General features: G+C 44.6%; 1 protein-coding gene across 3 annotated transcripts in view; it reads right to left on the reverse strand.

The window, feature by feature from the left end:
* The window catches only part of frem1b (Fras1 related extracellular matrix 1b), a 45,744-nt gene that overhangs the window by 22,615 nt on the left and 3,911 nt on the right, over window positions 1–19,218 (reverse strand). For 2 of the 3 annotated variants that reach the window (XM_074668642.1, XM_074668643.1), the window contains exons 3-18: window positions 18,259–18,600; window positions 18,085–18,179; window positions 17,752–18,008; window positions 16,359–16,558; window positions 15,625–15,948; window positions 13,097–13,205; window positions 12,883–13,014; window positions 3,914–4,258; window positions 3,478–3,620; window positions 3,199–3,395; window positions 3,014–3,104; window positions 1,924–2,091; window positions 1,641–1,849; window positions 1,457–1,550; window positions 453–705; window positions 169–363 (exon numbers count right to left, since the gene is read on the reverse strand). In XM_074668642.1, the coding sequence (XP_074524743.1) occupies window positions 169–363; window positions 453–705; window positions 1,457–1,550; window positions 1,641–1,849; window positions 1,924–2,091; window positions 3,014–3,104; window positions 3,199–3,395; window positions 3,478–3,620; window positions 3,914–4,258; window positions 12,883–13,014; window positions 13,097–13,205; window positions 15,625–15,948; window positions 16,359–16,558; window positions 17,752–18,008; window positions 18,085–18,179; window positions 18,259–18,480 (3,034 nt within the window). In that variant the 5' untranslated portion in view covers window positions 18,481–18,600. Of the gene's footprint in view, window positions 1–168; window positions 364–452; window positions 706–1,456; window positions 1,551–1,640; window positions 1,850–1,923; window positions 2,092–3,013; window positions 3,105–3,198; window positions 3,396–3,477; window positions 3,621–3,913; window positions 4,259–12,882; window positions 13,015–13,096; window positions 13,206–14,868; window positions 15,129–15,624; window positions 15,949–16,358; window positions 16,559–17,751; window positions 18,009–18,084; window positions 18,180–18,258; window positions 18,601–19,218 lie in introns of those variants that run through there. The other variant, XM_074668644.1, reaches the window with a different exon arrangement.

Genomic DNA, 19,218 nt, shown 5'->3' on the forward strand with positions numbered 1-19,218 from the left:
ACACACACACACACACACACACAAAGGCAGTATTTATCAAAAGCAGTCCTGGTAGAATCCAGATCCTGATGCTGCCATAAAAGCAGGTTTAGGACCCACATCGCCCCCTTGTGGAGCAGGTTTTCCCGAGGAGAACCATCGGTCCATGAGTGTGAGATACTCTCTTACCCAGAGTGATCGTGGGCACTTGGCTGTTAACAGGAAGAATGGTGACGTTGAGGTCATACACAGGAAGTGTGCCGTGCAGAGGCACAGGAGGGGGCGGGGCGTCTCCGTGGCAACAGCTGTCGGTCCCTCCGGCCTCCCCGTCAGAGATGATGAGAGTCACCGTGTCGAAAACTGGATCAGGTCCGATCTCTCCTCCTGAACGAGAACACAAGAGTGTTTGATTGGCGTCTCCTCGTGGACCCTGACCCTCGCCGTGACGCCGTGACGCCGTGACGCCGTCTCACCTGTGTGGACGTAGTAGACGTGTCCCTGAAGCAGGTCCTGCTGGGAGAACTTGTCCACACTGAGTCCGGCTCTCTGCAGCTCCCCTCTGCCTGGACTCCGAGCCAGCATGTAGGTCAGTCTGGAGTCCTCGCTGTCCCGGTCTGTGGCCGACAGGTAGTCCACCGTCACCTGGACCCGGCCCCCTTCCTCACAGCTCAGCTCGCCACGCAGACCCCCTCCCAGCTGAGGAGGCTCGTCGTTCATGGGAATCACCTGAGGAAGTCACAGGGACAGGAAGTCACAGGGACAGGAAGTCTCAGAGACAGGAAGTCTCAGGAACAGGAAGTCTCAGGGACAGGAAGTCTCAGGGACAGGAAGTCACAGGGACAGGAAGTCTCAGAGACAGGAAGTCTCAGGAACAGGAAGTCTCAGGGACAGGAAGTCACAGGAAGTCTCAGGGACAGGAAGTCTCAGGAACAGGAAGTCACAGGAAGTCTCAGAGACAGGAAGTCTCAGGAACAGGAAGTCTCAGAGACAGGAAGTCTCAGGGACAGGAAGTCTCAGGAACAGGAAGTCACAGGAAGTCTCAGGGACAGGAAGTCTCAGGAACAGGAAGTCACAGGAAGTCTCAGAGACAGGAAGTCTCAGGAACAGGAAGTCTCAGAGACAGGAAGTCTCAGGGACAGGAAGTCTCAGGAACAGGAAGTCACAGGAAGTCTCAGGGACAGGAAGTCTCAGGGACAGGAAGTCTCAGAGACAGGAAGTCTCAGGAACAGGAAGTCTCAGGGACAGGAAGTCACAGGAAGTCTCAGGGACAGGAAGTCTCAGGAACAGGAAGTCACAGGAAGTCTCAGAGACAGGAAGTCTCAGAGACAGGAAGTCTCAGGGACAGGAAGTCTCAGGAACAGGAAGTCTCAGAGACAGGAAGTCTCAGGGACAGGAAGTCTCAGGAACAGGAAGTCACAGGAAGTCTCAGGGACAGGAAGTCTCAGGGACAGGAAGTCTCAGAGACAGGAAGTCTCACCTGTACGGGCAGAACAACTTCTGCTGAGTTGAGACCATCCGTCACTTTCAGACCCACGTCGTCCTCCGTGGTCTCTGAGTCATCGTGGATGTACCTGAGGCACAAAAATGAAAGTCAAGGTATGAACTCCAGGACCAACCACATCCTGTCACATCCTGTCACTTCCTGTCACTTCCTGTCTCACCTGAGTCGGAGTCCTCTCAGGTCCTGCAGACTGAATCTGTCTCCCTGCTCCAGCGTCCGACCCTTCAGCTCCAGCCGCCCATGGCGAGCCGTCTTCTGCACCTCCACCCTCAGCGCCTCCTCCAGGGTGTCTCGGTCCTGAGCCAGGAGGTGCTCCTCGGTCACGAAGGCTCCGCCCCCTTCCTCTACGCGCAGCAGGTTGGTGAAAGCCTGAAACCCACAGAGAGGATCAAACAAGAGAAGACGCATCAGGATCCTCTACGAAGATGTGTTTGACCTCTGACCTCTGGAGCCTGGTTGTCCACGGGGGTGATGGTGATGTTGAAGAGGAGGTCGGAGATGGTGCCGCCGTGGTGGTCGCTGACGGAGAAGACGAACTGGACGAAGAGCGGTTCCAGGCTGATGTCTTCAACAGGAGGCATGAAGGCGACTTTCATGTGATTGACAGCGTGCTGAGAGGCACAGAGAGTGGTTATCAGACGAGAGAGGAAACGTTACGTTGGGATATAAGTTTCCAATCACACAGTTTCATCAGATCGAAGCTGTTTCCTTTCACTGATTAATGAGTCGACGCAGTCTGGGACAGTAGGGGGCGGTATACTATCTGCTAAAACATCCAGAGAAGAAGAAAAACTTTTTGCTTTAAGTGGAGAATTTCAAGGGTCTTGAATCCTCTTTGTATCTAGAGTTCATTTCCTTCTACTGTGTCATCTTTGTTGTATGGCCTTTGTCTCTGTCTTACTGCCCCCTGCTGGTCTGGAAGTACAGTGCAGTTACTTTCACTGCTCCTCAAAACCTTCCGGATCTTTCAGTTTATGCTGCAGTTCCACCAGAGAGGTTCTAGAATGTTTGACATCACAGACAGAGAGCTCAATGATGTCACAACATTCCGGAACACTCTGCCTCGGAATGTTCCAGCTGTCTGAATCCTCTTTGCGTTGATCGCTGAATCTCCTCCGTGCTAACAGGCTATCTGAGGCTAACTTTTTTTTTGTGTCACAGCTACAGGAAAAACTGAACTCAGATTTGTTAGATTATGGGGACAGTCGAGTGATTATTTTTTAGATTGCAACTGATCATTGTTTTCAATCATGTTTAAAATTCCGGTTTTTAAGTGTCTATCAACAAACCTCGAGCAGATTTTTGCCTGATTCCTGAAGTTTTGAAATACATTTTGAATTTTTTTTTCAGACAACATTGGGTCACAGGGACCATTAAGCTCCTTGAAGAGAAGTTCCAGGAACTAAAAGCAGTTTTTATCGTAGCAGAGGAGAGCTCATCTTCACAGGAAGTGACTTAATGAAGAATCAGAGCTGGTTTTAAAGACAAACTTAAATGTATATCTTTGCATCAGAAAGTGTGTTTTAATCAGACCTGTGTGAAGGACTTCAGCACGGGAACCATGTGGTCCTTCTTCATGGCGTTGGCGCTGTCGGTGTAAAACAAACGTCCTGCGTCCATCAGCCTGAGAATCCAGTGAAGAAGAAGAAGAAGAAGAATCAAAGTTTGACTCTGGCAGCGAGGAGGCGTTTATCTTGTGTGTTTTACTGTGTTCTTACCCAGCATGCACTGGGCTGAAGCAGGGCTGCGTGATAACGTAGCTCAGGTCCGTGTCTGGATGCTCTCTGTCGGTGAAGTGCAGCTGAGTCTGAGTGACGTAAACCACCTCCGTCTCCTTCACCGTCAGCGAGCGGACGCTGCCTGGCACCTCCACAGGAAGCTGGTCCTTCACAGGGAAGACGTGCACCACCACCGTCTGCAGACAGCGCCGAAGGAGGAGGGGCTTAACATGGAAACCTACTTCATTTCAGTCGCTCAGAAACAGCTCTGTGACTCACGTATGTCTGCGACAGGTTTGGCGGCTGGTGGCTGTCGGACAGCGTGAAGTCGAAGGAGTCCTCGAACGTCTCGTCTCCTGAGTGCTGGTAGAAGATCTGACCCTGGATCAGGTCTCTCTGCAGGAAGCTGTCTACGGGAAGCCCTGCAGGGACAAAACACATCGACTCTGAAAAAACTCACATCAACAGAAAAACATAGGGAGCAACTGTGCTTCTTAGGAGGTGTGCTCTCCCCGCCACAGACTTCGGCATCCCACGTACGCCAGTCGATGGACAGAAAGCCATGACTTAAAATAAATATAAATATAAAATAAATGTTGCTGAACTTCTGTCTGAACTTTGTGTCAGCAAAACTTAACCCTCAAAAAAATGTAGAAGCTTAAAAAAGTTTGAAACAACTTTTACTCTTTACTTTCTTGACTTGTTTTGTCCTCACCTGTCTCGTGAGCCGAGCTCTTCTTCACCAGCCGCCCCGCGCGGGGTTTGGACTCCACCTGGAACAGGATGTAGTCGTCGCTGGAGTCCAGGTCGGAGGCTAACAGCATGTACTCCTCGAGCCGCACGGCCCCGCCCTCCTGCACCTCCACCGCCACGTTATTGATGAGGAACGGCGGAGAGTCGTCTTTGGGAAGGATGTTGATGGGGAACTTGTGGCGGATGCTGTGGCGCCCGTCGCTGATGCGGAAGACGATGTGGTCGCGGGTTGTGTCGCTGTCGGAGTGATGGTAGACGACCACGCCTTCCTTCAGGTCACGCACGCGGAACATGAACGCCTTCCCACCTGAGGAGAACGTAAAGAGCGTTGAAGCTTTTCTTTCTTTCATTCAAATGTACGGTACACTTCAATGGAAGTTACTTTGAGCAGAGCTGTGAGCTGTGGGGTGCCTCAGGGAAGTTGTTTGGGCCCACTTTTGTTTTCCATATGAATGAATGATTTCCCTTTGACCTTTGATCATACCACTGTTGAAGCATATGCAGATGATTTTAAATTTATGCAGAGGCTGGCTCTGCTGTTTGTACAAGTGATTCCTGGAATAACTCCTTTAATCTCAATGGGACCAACCTGGTTACATAAAGGTTACAATTACAGTTTTTACTCACTGTATCTTTAAGATCAGCATAAGATCAGCGTCATGTTACCCTCCGCCAAGGAGGTTGTGTTTTTGGGATAGTTTGTCTGGGAACATAACCTTAAAAAGTAACAAACAGATCTTGATGAAATTTTCAGAAAATGTTCAAAATGGGATAAGGAAGAAGTGATTAAATTTTGGAGGTGATCTGGATCACCGTCTGAATCCAGGACTTTTTAAAAGATCATTTATCATTGAGAGATAGGGCTGTTTTCACCATATGTGTATATAACTCCACCATAAATGGTCGGATTGGTTTGCAAAACAACACAAGACAAGGTCACCATAATTTCTGACAGATGTTAAAGTACGATCCAGATCCTGGAAATATTCTGGATACTAAGATCCAGAATATGAAATATGAACACTGTCAAACCTGCAACAAACACCAGTCTGCTGAAAGGAAGTATAACATTAAAGTCGGAAAGGGCCCACAACATGCTTGGTGGAGCAATAAAAAAATAAAATAAGATAAAATAAAATAAAAAAAGATCTCAGTGTTATATATTCTGGAGGTTTCTTCACAAATTAATCCTCATAGAAAAATTAAAGAAAATAATTTAAGCCTCTAAATCTCATTCTAATATTGTATTAAAATATCAAATATAAATAATGGTAATTGATTGTAATAATATTTCATTTAAATGAAGAGCTCAGCAGGTTATTTCTGATTCTCAGTCTGTAAAAATTAAAAGCTGTGAGATAAAATATTTGCTCACATTTTCCTGGAGCCTGCAGTTATAAAAATATATTTAACATTTTTATTTTCTGCAGATTTGTCGGCAGATGAAGTGGTTGGTAGATAATAAACTCGTGTCTCTGCTGACAGGAGTTGGACCAACATGACAAACTTCTCTGTCCTACATTAATGGAAAGTGGGCCGTGTCCATCTGTCAGCGCTCTGCTGCTGGCTGCCCTTCCTCACACTCTACATCATGCTAACGCTAACAGCACAGCGTCACATGACTGGCGGCCTACTGGCGGACATGTGTTGTTGTCAGAGGACTCGGTTCTGTTTCCAGCCAAAGATTCACGCTTTGATTCAATTACCGTCTCCGACACGTGCGCGCCTCTCCTCCCTCCCCATTGTCACTTGGAAATAACAAGTTTGTCTTAGCGCCTGAAGGCACCGCGAGGCGCTGGCTGGGGTTTGTGCTGTGAACACCGGTGGGGTAAAACATGGCGTCCTTCCCGGTGGCCGCCCGGTTGCCAGGATGGGGGCTTCCTGTCTCCCTGCGCGCTGCCAGAGAGACAGAAGGGCAAGGTCAGCAGACAGATTGAGAGACGAGCGGTCGCGAGCCCGAACCTCATTAGCAACTTTACCGAGGGAGACCGGAAACCGGTCCAACTGATGGAAACAACTTGGTAATTGGGCCCAAAGGTGGCGTTGGGCAACAGGCCCATAAAGGGAGAGATGGGAGTGTGTGTGTGTGTGTGTGTGTGTGTGTGTGTGTGTGTGTGTGTGTGTGTGTGTGTGTGGAGGGACAGGCAGCCATCCATTTGGCTGAAGGCGTTGGACGGAGCCTGCGGTGACTGTCCCCACGCTGCAGAGCGTCGCCCCGGAGTCGTAGCGTGGAGGGTCAGCGGCGGCGTCCTCAGAGACGCTGCGCTCCAGCAGAGGAGCCGCTAACGGCCTCCTACAGGCCTCCTACATGTGTGTGAGAGCGCCGAGCCAAACTTTTGTCAGCTTTGTTCCCTCTCGACACGCGCGGCTCACAAACAGGAGTCCAGAGAGGAGCGGATGAAAGGAGGCGGAGCAGGTGCTGCCGTCCAACGCCGTGGAAACCTGCCCAGTGGGACAGAAGTTTCTACAAGCTTCCAACTACAACACTCCACGGACACAGACGGAGGGAGTGTGTGGGGACGGGATGAAGAAGAGAGGAGGAGAAAACAAAAAACAATCTAACCTCACAGATTCATTTGATCCAAACTGTGAAAGCACTTTACAAACTTTAAACTCGTGTTTAAAAAATGTTTTCTTCCTCTGATTAAAGCAGAGAGGATCGACAGAAGAAAAACCTGAACATGACGTCACTTCTTCTGCCGCCTTCAAGACTCATTCATGGAAATCCAGAGAAACTAGTGTGAGCGGTTAGAAGACAACAGAAATCACCAGAAAAGTCCGGACAATTGTCTCTTTAAAGTGATAATGAATAACACTGAGTGCTCATGGGAAATGCAGTCTTTCTCCACCTGGAGTCAGGTTACATTTCTGTTGTACTGATTCTAGAATTCCGTCTTGATGGTGTTCCGTTTCTTTGATCCTGATTCTGATTCTATTGTTCTTGAAGTTTCATAAAAAAGAACATTCCAGAAACAACAGAAAGTCTGACTACATTTATAACTAAGAGTGTTTTTTATTTTTTCTTGTTAGTGTTTTTAAAGACTTCGATGAAGCTAATATACACCTGAAAAGTCTGGGAAATGAAATGAAATGTTGCCTGAAGAGCTTTTAAAGACTTAAAAAATAATAATCTGAAAATGGAAAAAAGAACGTTCTCATCAGATTTTCTTGAGAGGGACGTTTTTATCTCAAGACGGTGTATGTGTTAAAATTTTACAATTCCCTTGGAAGACATTTCTTACTCACTTGAGGAAACTCAGGCAACATTTTTGTCAATAAATATCTAAAAAAAAAATTATTATTATTTTTTTTTATTGGACCCATCAGGTGAAAGTGGCTCAGGTTAAGTTTAATGAGACATTTCAACAGGAAATCAGTTAAAAACAATCAGTTTTAGTTTTTGTATTATTATTGGGACATTTAGGCTCCCTAAAAAGATACTGATTTACACTGAGTGCTCATGGGAAATGCAGTCTTTATCTCTTTGTGGCTTCCTCCGGCTGGGGTCATTCCAGTTGTAGTGATTCTAGAATTCTGTCTTGTTGGTGTTCCGTTCCTTTAATTCTGATTCTGATTCTATTGTACTTCAAGATTAATGAAGTAAAGAACATTCCAACATCAAAACTATTAGAGTTTTTGTTTTGTTTCTAGTAAACAAAAGTCACAAAGTCTTGATTTCAGCTAGATTCACTTTAGCAAGTGAAGAAAAATGTTTTATTCATCAATTTAAAGAGACAAACTTCAGCCTGAATCACGTGTAATAATAAAAAAAAAAGAAGAAAACTAAGCAATGGATTAAAATAATACTTTATGAAAGTCTCTAAGGACAAAGTTGTGGTGTCATTTTTTAACTTTCAAATCTTGAAATAAAACATTTTTCTGGACTTGTTGACTGACTGCGGCTCAGATTAAGACCATTTTTCTAGAAATCAGACAAAAACGCTTCTTAGGTTTGAGTTTTGTTGCATGAAATTCATCATTATTTCAACTTTTGCTTGTGCTAGCAGGTTAGCACTGCTCCCGTTAGCATAACCAGCTTCACTTTGTGATGGGCTACACCAGTGTTTCTCAATCCTGGTCCTGGGGACCCCCCTGCCCTGCATGTTTTTTATGTTCCCGACTCCAACACACCTGATTCAAATGATCAGCTCGTCATCAAGCTCTGCTCCAGCCTGATAACGAGCCATTCATTTAAATCAGGTGTGCTGGAGTGGGGTAACATCTAAAACATGCAGGGCAGGGGTCCCCAGGACCAGGAAACACTGGGCTACACCAACGGTCTTCAACCTGTGGCTCTGGAGCCTCATGGGGCCCTTTGTCTCCTCTGCAGTGGCTCCTTGTAGCTTTAAAAATTTTTATTAAAATAAAGAATTGTTATTTTTCTTACAGAGGGTGTTGATGGATAAAGACACTGACACTAAATAAAAACATGCAATAACATTTTGTTGAACAGTATATACATCATGTCTTGCAACAAAACTTTCAATTTCTTTTAAGATTTTTGCAAATTTTCTGAATTTTGATTTTTTGTCTTTTTTTTTTCAAATAAGGGGAATAAAATCAAAATGTTTAATTTTCTTTCAAATTAAAAAACAAAACAAAACATTTTTTAAAAATTCCAAACTTTGCAAATTTTGCAAATTTTAAATTTCTTTGCAAACTAAAAAAAAATATTTGAATTTTTATTTTAAGTTATTTTTGGGGCTTTTTGCCATAGATCTTTTTGACCGAATGTGACGTGACCTAAACCACAAGGCCACCTGCACCCAAATCCATTTTTTTTAAGTTGTGTAAATTTTTGGAATTTTTTAATTAAACATTAAACATTTATTTATTTATTTATTTATTTATATTTGTTTGCAAATTATTTGGATTTTAAATATTTTTGGGATATTTTTAAAATTCAATCTTTTTGAATTTTTTTAAATTTCATAAAATGTTGGAAAATTTTGCAGCTTAATGAAATTTCATAAATTGTGCAAGTTTAAACAATTTTTTGACATTATTATTATTATTATTATTATTATTATTATTATTATTATTATTATTATTATTATTTTAAATTGCAAATTTATTCAAAATCAAAAACTAAGACATCAAATGTATAATTTTATAAACACAAAAAACTTTTCATTTAGATAAATATTCTCTTGATTTTTAATGTTTTCAGTTTTTGTCTTTATTGTGAAGATAAAGTAGATTTTGTGGCTCCTGAACGACTTTAATCCAGCTGAGCTGAGGGAAAATGGCTCCTTTAAGAGTAAAGGTTGCAGACTCCTGGGCTACACAATGATTCCTGTTTGATAAGTGGCTTTTAAACCACAGGAAATGAACACATCATGTTTCTTCCACATTGAAATCATCCTTTGGCTCCTAAAAACCCTTCAACAGAAAAAGTCTGAGAGGAAAAACGCTAAACGCTGTCGTCTTTCAGGCTCTGAACCCCACAGGGATCTCAACGAGGAGACAAGACCTTTATTGTGGTTTGTTAGAGTCTGTTTCTGGAGGAGTGGGGGAAGTTTTGGCAAACAGATTTTTTAAATTAATGTGTAATCAGAGATTAGCTGCGTCAGGTCAGAGCTGTTAATGAGGAGAAAAAGAAAGTGAAACTAAACGTCTGATCTCTGCTCCTCATCGCTCAGATGACGTGAAACCAGCCAGAGAGTCTCCTCGGAGCGTCCCTCGGTCTCCGTACGTCTAAAGCAGCCATGAAAGGTTAACTCCTGCATGAACCCCTCAGGGCTCCTGCTCTCCTGCCACCTCCTCCCCCTCCTCTCCGCCCCCTCTGAGCTGGTAGCATGAAAACCTGTTTGGGGACACTGCATCTGCTCCCTGTGCACGGCGGCATGAAATGGCATAAGTCCCTCCAATCTGCTCGTCCCCGCTCGAGACAAAGAGGCCGACTCCCGACGCGCTGGGCTGGAAGGGACAGACGTGGACGGAGCGAGGGAGGCGCTGCCACGGCCCCTGGCGAGGTGGCCGCGGCCCCATTTTACACCTGATTAGGAAACACATGCAGGGCCACTAGACATATGCTTCCCCCGCCACACCACGGTCCCAGGCGGACGGCAACACATGGAGGAAAAAGGGCGGAAAAGGCCAGACGACGGGCTCTGGGAATCCCAGGGCGGAGTGTGTGGAATACCAGCACGGAGACAGAGTGTGTAGGGAAGTCACACACACAGAAGTCTGAGTTTTGAGGAAAACTCAGGTGTACTACATCCTGTCCTTCTCTGTAACGCCATCTACTCATTTGTTAACAGGGTACGAGCTGACGAGCAGGGGCGTGTCCAAACTTTTAAGACCTGGGTGCCCCGAGCAGGCCACCACACTCCAATATTGTTTATTTTTGCTTATATCCACTAAAGATACAGAATCAACAGCTTTAACAATAATTCAAACTGATAAAACCAAACTAGACTAAAATGTAGAGTTTAAAAAAGTTATACCTTAAAGCAAAATTTTAGCAGAACTGTGCCGTATTGCACCAAAAAATAGCTCTCTTTAGTCGTTTTTTAAAATTCAAAATGTTCAGGAGAAACCTGTTTGTATCACTCACATTTTTCACCCTCTTACTTTTAAAATATTCAGCATTAAAAAAAAAAAAAAAAAATTAGCCTATACAAATGAATGGGAAGTGATCCGTCACCATGGAAACCAGACAGTCACTTCATCTTTGTCCTGCTTGTTTTCATTCAAATTCAACAAAAAGAGGTTGTAAATGAGACTGATGCATGTCACAAGAGTTTAAACCACACAGCTGATGATGTCATAAGGGGTTCAGGTGAGGGTTCCAAACAGAGCTTATGAATAGGACTGGTACATCACCATGGAAACCCCACAGCTGATGCTGTCATAAAGGGTTCGGAACGCAGCCAGAGCTCTGTCAGCTGCTGAATGTAACTAAAAAAGTAACATTGTAATCAGCAATCACTTTATTAGGCACACCTGTCCAACTGCTCATTAACGCAAATTTCTAATCAGCCAATCACATGTCAGCAACTCACTGCATTTATTCATGTAGACATGGTGAAGATGATCTGTTTCAAAGCGAGCATCAGAACGAGGAAGAAAGGTGATTTAAGGGACTTTGAACGTGGCATGGTTGTTGGTCTGAGTATTTCAGAAACTGCTGATCTACTGGGATTTTAACCCACAACCATCTCTAGGGTTTACAGAGAATGGTCCCAAAAAGAGAAAATATCCAGTGAGCAGCAGTTCTGTGGGACAAAATGCCTTGTTGATGCCAGAGGTCAGAGGAGAATGGACAGACTGGTTGGAGCTGATAGAAAGGCAACAGTAACTCAAATAACCACTGGTTACAACCGAGGTCTGCAGAAGAGCATCTCTGAACACACAACACGTCCAACCTTGAGGCAGATGGGCTACAGCAGCAGAAGACCACACCGGGTGACCCTCCTGTCAGCTAAGAACAGGAAACTGAGGCTACAATTCACACAGCAACACCAAAACTGGACAATAGAAGATTGGAGAAACGTTGCCTGGTCTGATGAGTCTGGATTTCTGCTCCACATTCAGATGGTAGGCTCAGAATTTGGCGTCAACAACATGAAAGCATGGATCCATCCTGCCTTGTATCAACGGTTCAGGCTGCTGCTGCTGGTGTAATGGTGTGGGGGAGATTTTCTTGGCTCACTTTGGGCCCCTTAGTACCAACTGAGCATGGTTTAAAGTCCACAGAAAAAAAAGGGGAAAAAAAAGAAAAGAAAAAGGGAAAAAAAGAAAGGAAAAATGAAAAGAAGAAGAAAAAAAGAAAAAAGAAAGGAAAAAGAAAAAATATGAAAATAAAGAAGAGAAAAAAAAATTAAAGAAAAAAAGGGGGAAAAAAGAAAAAAGAAGAAAACAAAGAAAAAAAGAAAAAAGAAAGAAAAAAGGAAAAACAAGGGGGGACATAAGAAAAACAAGAAAGAAAACAAGGAAAAGAAAGGGGGAAAAAGAAAAAAATAGGAAAAAAGAAAAAAGATAAAAAGAAAGAAAAAAGGGGAAAAACAGAGAAAAAAAGAGAAAAAAGAAGAAAGAAAAAAAGAAAAAAGAAAAAAAATGGGGGAAAAAGAAGAAAAAAGGGAAAAAAGGAAAAAGACAAAAAAGGAAAAAAGACAAAAAAAAAAGAAAGAAAAAGGAAAAAAGAAAAAATGAAAAAAGAAGAAAAAAAAGAAAAGAAAAGAAAAGAAAAAGTCCACAGCCTGAGTATTGTTGCTGACCATGTCCATCCCTTTATGAGCACAGTGTACCCATCTTCTGATGCTACTTCCAGCAGGATAACGCTCCATGTCATAAAGCTGGAATCATCTCAGACTGCTTTCTTCAACATGACAATGAGTTCCCTGTACTCAAATGTCCTCCACAGTCCCCAGATCTCAATCCAATAGAGCACCTTTGGGATGTGGTGGAACGGGAGATTCTCATCATGGATGTTCAGACCACAAATCTGCAGCAACTGTGTGATGCTATCATGTCAAGATGGACCAAACTCTCTGAGGAATGTTTCCAGGACCTTGTTGAATCTATGCCACCAAGGATACAACACAGCGACCTTCCCTCTCTTTATATCGGTATCTTTGTGTATCAGCAAACTGGCAAGGATTAAAAATAGGATAAAGTAGCACATCCTGTACACGGACACTAACGTCACCCTGACTCACAAATGAAACTCTCTGTGAACACCTCGTGTCTGCTTCCCTCGGTCTCCTCACTCTGTGACCTGCAGGAATGCACTCAGCTCATTGGTCTTGTTGTTCTGCTTCGGTCCAGCTGTTTTCTGGCTTCAAACTCACATTTCTCTCACTGAACGGATCAGATCCACTTAAATCTCGACCTGAGAAGTCACAGTTGGAGTAGGAGCAGCTGCTGGTGTGAAAAACAGGCCCCGACACGCTCTGTTCACGGCCTTCAGATGACCTCTGACCTCACCTCTGACGCTGAGGCGCCCGTGAAGGGGTCCGTCCACCGCCACCAGGAACACCGCGTTGATGTTGTCGTTGTCGACGATCTGCAGCTCCTCCCACGTGATGGGTCGGGACTGACCCTCCAGCAGGTCCAGACCTGACGCAGGGATCAGATCTGGATCAGAGTTTTTCATGAATAAAGAAACAAACTGACCGGCTGCTGCCGTGTCGTCACGTACCCATGTTCCAGGAGACTCTGGGGGCGTTGGTCTCAGACGCTCTGATGGAGATGTGGACCATCATGGGCGGGCTGCTCACAAAGGAGCTGTCTATGGCCTGAAACTCCACCTGATGGAAGAAAGAAATTCATCATTTTATCCTCTGTTTGTACCAACCAATCACAGCTCTCAGAGACTGCGTCACCACACCTCCTCACTAAGGTCAAAGTTTCTGTCTCCTCCTTGCTCAGAGCTGCTCTCAGAAGATTCCTGAATCACTCTCGAGCAAAGTTAAGAGCTCTCTGAGAAGCCAAGTACATACAGGCCCTGGCTTTACACAGAGATCACCATGGTAACCGTGTGATGAACAGTTCCTGGTGTGAAATTGAGGCAAAACTCAGCAGAGAAGAGGAGTTGGGGGAAAAAATGTTGTAACTAGTGTAAACATGTTCTTCTCTAGTTTAGTAATACATATATATATATATATATATATATATATATATATATATATATATATATATATATATATATATCGCCACACTTTGACCTGTGATAAAATAACCATATTTCAACTCTTAAAATTTACATTTTTGTAAAAATAAAAATTTATATTTTAGGGCAGTTGGAAGTAAAATTCGTCAAACTAAATTGAGACGGTCTGGTCTACGGAGCATTTCCTGCTTGTCACCCTCGACTTCACACAGCGCCACCCTCACCTGTCAGGCTTACATTACTTTTAAAGCATGCATAAACCAAAACCTCACATTTAAAGCAGAATGATTTTTACTATTTTTTTTTTTACTTTGCGTCTTGATTGTTATGATCATTATTATAATTATTATGATTTTTTTTGGTTTATTATAATTATCATTTTCATTATTATTGTTATAATATAATAATAATAATAATAATAATTATTATTATTATTATTATTATTATTATTATTATTATTATTATTACTATTATTATTATTGCTATATTATAATTTTTCAATTTTATTATTTTTATCATATATTTTCTTTATTGATGTAAACCTCTGTTTACATGAGAGTCAATGTACATTTTCAACATTTGAACAAGTGCTGAGGGGATAATAGATTTTTAAAAAAGTGTAAAAAAACAAGCTGCTGAAATAATTTAATGTCTTTTTTGAGTTTCCTGTAAAAAATAAATAAATTTAAAAAACTCCAAGTAAGTTTTTTTCCCCAAAGACTTTACATTTGTGAACATTTTTTTATTTAATAATGAGAAGATTAACAAAGAGGAACTGTTTTTTCCACTGTATGTTACTTAAAAAGAGCCCAAACATATTTTTACACAGCAAAACAAAATCTTTGATATTTTAGAAATTTAATCACATAGTTGTTGCCATTGAAATGATCAGCTCGTCATCAAGCTCTGCTGGAGCCTGATAACGAGCTGATCATTTGAATCAGGTGTGCTGGAGTGGGGTAACATCTAAAACATGCAGGGCAGGGGGGCCTTAGGAACACTGCACTAAAGCTACGTATCAGGTCGTAACAGCAACACTGCCCCCAAGGTTTGGGGTGGTATTGCTCCGTTTGGTCCGTAAGCTTCATGAAAATGGGCCGAAACACGAATGAAATGAACGCAGAGCACGGAGAGAAAGCTCCGTATCTGTATCCGTACCTAACGCTGAGAACAAATGGGCCTTTAAGGCTTCCTGTTCAACAAACGCCCTTCACTCTGACGACAAACATTCAAAGAAAAATCTTGTACCATGGTTTGGTTTTCCAGTTGTGTTCGTGTATTTCAGGGTTTTCTTTTCTCACCTGTGTCCTTGTATCTTGACTTCCTGTGTGTTTCTTCTTGATGGTTCCTGTCTGTTTTAGTCCATAGTTCTTGTTTGGTGTGGTTCTGGTTTGGTTCCTGTCATGTTTGGGTCTTTTTCTTCTTTGTGTTTATGTTGTCTCTGTCTTTAGTTTCCCTGTGTTTGGTTTAGTTCTCCTCATGTTTCTCCTGCTGATTACTCCTCATGTCTTTCACCTGTGTCCTTTTTCTCACCTGTGTGTGATCGCTCCCCTGTCTCTACAGTCTCTGTGTTTCTTCACTTCCTTTGTTCGTTAGAGGTTTTTTTTTTTTGAGTTTTTCCTTGTCTTTGGAAGTTTTCTAGTGTTTTTGTTGAGTTTGATTATTTGAACTTTTGAGTTTAATGAAAATGAAAACTTTTTTTGTTTTTCTGCTTTTGGGTCCTCCACCTTTTGGTGGTTATGACGTCTGTTGCTGGTTCGTGCGTTGGTCAGTTTTTGCTGGTTTCCTGTTTTTGTTTAACAGATGACAGACTTTGGTTTTGATTGGGAAGAAGTTCAGGTTTTATTAGAAACAGCTAAAAATATGTTTTCAACTAAATAAGGATTTTTTTTTTTTTTACATACGTGTAGGTCGTTTAGTTCCTCTTGTTTATTTATTTATTTTAATTTTAATTTAATTTCTACTGAAGCCTCTCGTCTCTAATCTCACACGGCTCGTTAAAGACGCAGATTTCCTACTTTTTAAATCTCAGTACGACATCACTTCCTCTCCCGTACCTCGTAGTTCCTGCGCTGTGATTGGCTGCTGTTGGGCGGCTGATAGGCCACCTTCATCTCGTGGAGGTCCAGCCAGGTGAAGGAGGTGACGGGCTTGGTGTGGTCCTCCAGGTGGGTGATGTAGCCCTCAGCGGGAGGCGCGGTCACGTTGAAGACCAGCCTCTCCTGCGGCGTCTCGGGGTCTTTGGCGTCCAGGGCGGCGGTGGTGAGCGGGGTGAGGATGAACTGGTCCACCTCGAGGATGAAGGAGGCCATGAAGGCGGCGTGCGGCGGCTGGTTCTGCATGGCCCCGTGGATCAGGACCGGTATCCACATGGACTGAGCCTGGGAGGGAGGGAGGGAAAGTTCAGCTCTGACAAAGTGCTGCAGACTTCCTTGTGTCTTTTTTAGGACGCACACGTATGTTTGACACGTTTCTCAGGAATCAACACATCCTGTCACGGCTTCTCTGACACGTGGAGGGAGCGGCGCCTTCCAACAGACAATCAGACATGTTAGAAATGACATGGAGGATGTTTGGAGGCCTTTCTGTTCCTGATCCACGAGCCAAGCCTCCACGTGGGGTGTCACCTTTTCACTGCCAACAAACCTCCACGCCTCCAACGCCTCCAACGCCTCCAACGCCTCCGCCGCCTCCACACATCCGCCTGAGATACGACGATTTTTAACCTCTCAATAAACACAGTGTTCCCACCTGTTCCCACCTGTTTCCACCTGTTTCCACGTCTACGTACCTCCAGCAGCGCCCGGCTGGCCTGCTCCCTCAGCTCCACCCTGATGGGGATGTAGTCGATCTCAGGAGACGGCGGGCTGAGGTGCTGGTACTTCAGACCGGCGCTCAGGAAGTCCTGACAGCTGGTCTTCAGGAACTGGACCTCTTTGGTGTTATGGAGGCAGGGTTTGTTCCCCGGACAGACGGCGTCAGTTTCCCTGCCTGAGAGACGACGGACGAGAGTCAGAACGGAAACAGATTCACTCAGGGTTTAATCACGTCACTGTTACAGCGCCATCAGGTGGCTGGGGGAATGAAAATGACCCATCTGAAGAGGGGCAAGAGAAAAACATTCATCAGGTCTTGAAGCAGTCAGGAACTAGATGATGTTAAACTTTCAGGGACAACTTTTTGGCGAACTCAGGAACTTTTCGTGGGAGCACGGGTAACTTCCTCGTGAAATAGATCCTCCGTCATGAGCTCAGGAAACTTTTTCTCGAGCAGGAAAAACTTTTTTTTGAGCGCGTCAAACTTTCTCGTAAGTATAAAAACTTTCCTCAAGAGCACAGGAAGTGTAAAGTTCCATGTCAATGCCAACTTCTAAAGTACAACGAAAAACTTTTTCCTGAAGTGGAAGCCCAAAAAAACTTTCTGAGGAACACGCAAAACTTTTTCCAAAGCAGAGAACATTTTCTTGAGAGTACAGAAAACTTTTCTTTAAAGAAAATCTGAAACTTTCTCGTGAGTGCAGAAACTTTTACCATATGTACAAAAAAAAAAAGTTGTTTGAGCAACAAAAAGTTTCTAATCTTTCCTTTGAGGACGCAATTATATCTCGTGATAGAGTAAACTTTCATCTTTGAATGTGAAACTTTTAATAAACTTTTTAAACTTTCTCGTGACAAGAGAAACTTTTACTTTCTGTTTTTTTTTTTTGTTTTCATGGGAATATTTCTAATGAAAATCAGACTTTTTCACTTTTGACAGACTCTAATCTCAAAGTTTATTTTTTCCCTCTTAGATTACGGGACGCATTTTGTGTCATTTCCTTTGACAAAAACCAGCACAGGTCTCCAAAGTAGTGACCCGTACCGTCCCACAGACACACTGATCCGACCCCAGAAGGTGGCGCTAGAAACCCTGCAGTCCACTGATTGGTGGCAGAGAACTTGGCGTCATGAAACAGCAAACTCTTTCTTTACCGTGTCGTGTTTTTCTTCTTCGTTGGATTTATTAGCAGGGTGTTGCGCTATTACATGTCAAACCGCGAACAGGATCAGGCTTTAATGATCCAACCCGTACCAGACTGTCCTGATCCGTACCGGACCACCTGCTGGAAACGGGTCTAAACATTCTTTCGTACAAATCACTTCCTGAAGATGGCGCTGTAAGTTGTGTGTGGTGTAAATACGGACCCTTCCTCTGCGTGGCGTCCTCTTTCACCAGCTGACCCAGAGCGGGGACGCCAGTGTCGGTGTTCATCAGTCGGACGATGCAGGCCACGTCCCCCGTGCTCCGGATGTTGAGGACGGAGCCGTCGATGGCGTTGGAGAGACCGTAAAACAGAGGAACCACCAGCGGGGCGCTGCCCAGCTCCACCACACTGGAGCCGGAGTCCACCACCCTCACCGGGAGGAGCAGCGTCTCCACCTGAGTGTGCGAGGACGTGAACCTGCAGACAGGAACGGCTTTAGAGATACGTTGGCGTACGGTACGTTGGCGCTCTGCGTCGTGTGTCCGTCACTGACCTGTAGACTCTGAGCATCACGGCGTCCTCGTCCAGCAGAGGACTCCCGCTGTGGACGTACTTCACCTCGTCCTCCAGGAAGCTGCAGTCAAACACCTGAAAGCATCACACGTCACATCAGCACACCCCAAACACACTCTCTCCACGGCCTCTGTGGGCGCAGGTGTGTCCTCACCTGTGGCGTCAGCCTGCCCACTCTCTGAGTGACGGGTTCGTTCATCACCACCTCCACCTTACAGTCCGCGTCCACGCCCACTCTGACCTTTAGCTGCTTCTCTGTGACGAACACCGAGCCGCCTCTGGAGACCTCCACACCAGAGTTCACTTCAACCAGACTCTCACCGCAGACCGCCGCCACCGCCACGGCCAACAACAGCAACACGCTGACGGCAGCCATCTTTGATCAGCAGCGTCGTCTTGATTCACAGGATCAGGTGAAGAGGAGGATGAAGGCCTCAGTGGTTTCCATTCAGACCGTTCTGACGCATCGTCCTCTTCGGTTTGGCGTGTTTACGACCTGCAGAGAGACGAACGCGCTGAGACAAAGTTCAGATCAAACAGGAAGCAGACGGTCTTCAAAAAGCTCCTTCAGTCGCTCTAAATCTCTACAACTGAGCTCATCCAGCTCCAAACCTCCTCTAAATCCTCCCAGAAAAACTTCCCAGCATGCAGCTGGTCAGCCCAGCGTCCCCCCTCAACCGCTTTCACCCTCCATTTCACTTCAAACCACTGCAGGAAACAAGGGGTTAATCTGCGTGACCCTGCTGAGGTGCTGTAAACGGGCCGGGAGGAGGAGGAGGAGGAGGAGGAGGAGGAGGAGGAGGAGGAGGAGGAGGAGGGTCAGGATCAAAGCAGGGCACCAACTGGAGCCGGCGTGTCACTTCCCATCGAGGCAGACGAGCGTCGGTTCGTTAGTCTGAGGCTCCAGCTGAAAACACTGAGGGCTCTAGAGAGGGTTCAGGACTCTGTTGGACCAGATGTTGCAGTTCCACCCTAAGTCATGGGGGGCGGTGTGGAGCAGAGCCAACAGTTAAATCCAGACCAGTGAAGAAGAACACTTCACGGTGAAAGTTGATTGGAAACTTCAGTCCTAAATATGATGTAATCCTGCTAAATCAAAGGAATTAGCATGTTA

This window comes from Halichoeres trimaculatus, unplaced genomic scaffold (assembly GCF_033239565.1).
Source record: "Halichoeres trimaculatus isolate MK-OKI-2021-1 unplaced genomic scaffold, fHalTri1.1 fHalTri1_scaffold_4, whole genome shotgun sequence".
Classification (NCBI taxonomy): Eukaryota; Metazoa; Chordata; class Actinopteri; order Labriformes; family Labridae; genus Halichoeres; species Halichoeres trimaculatus.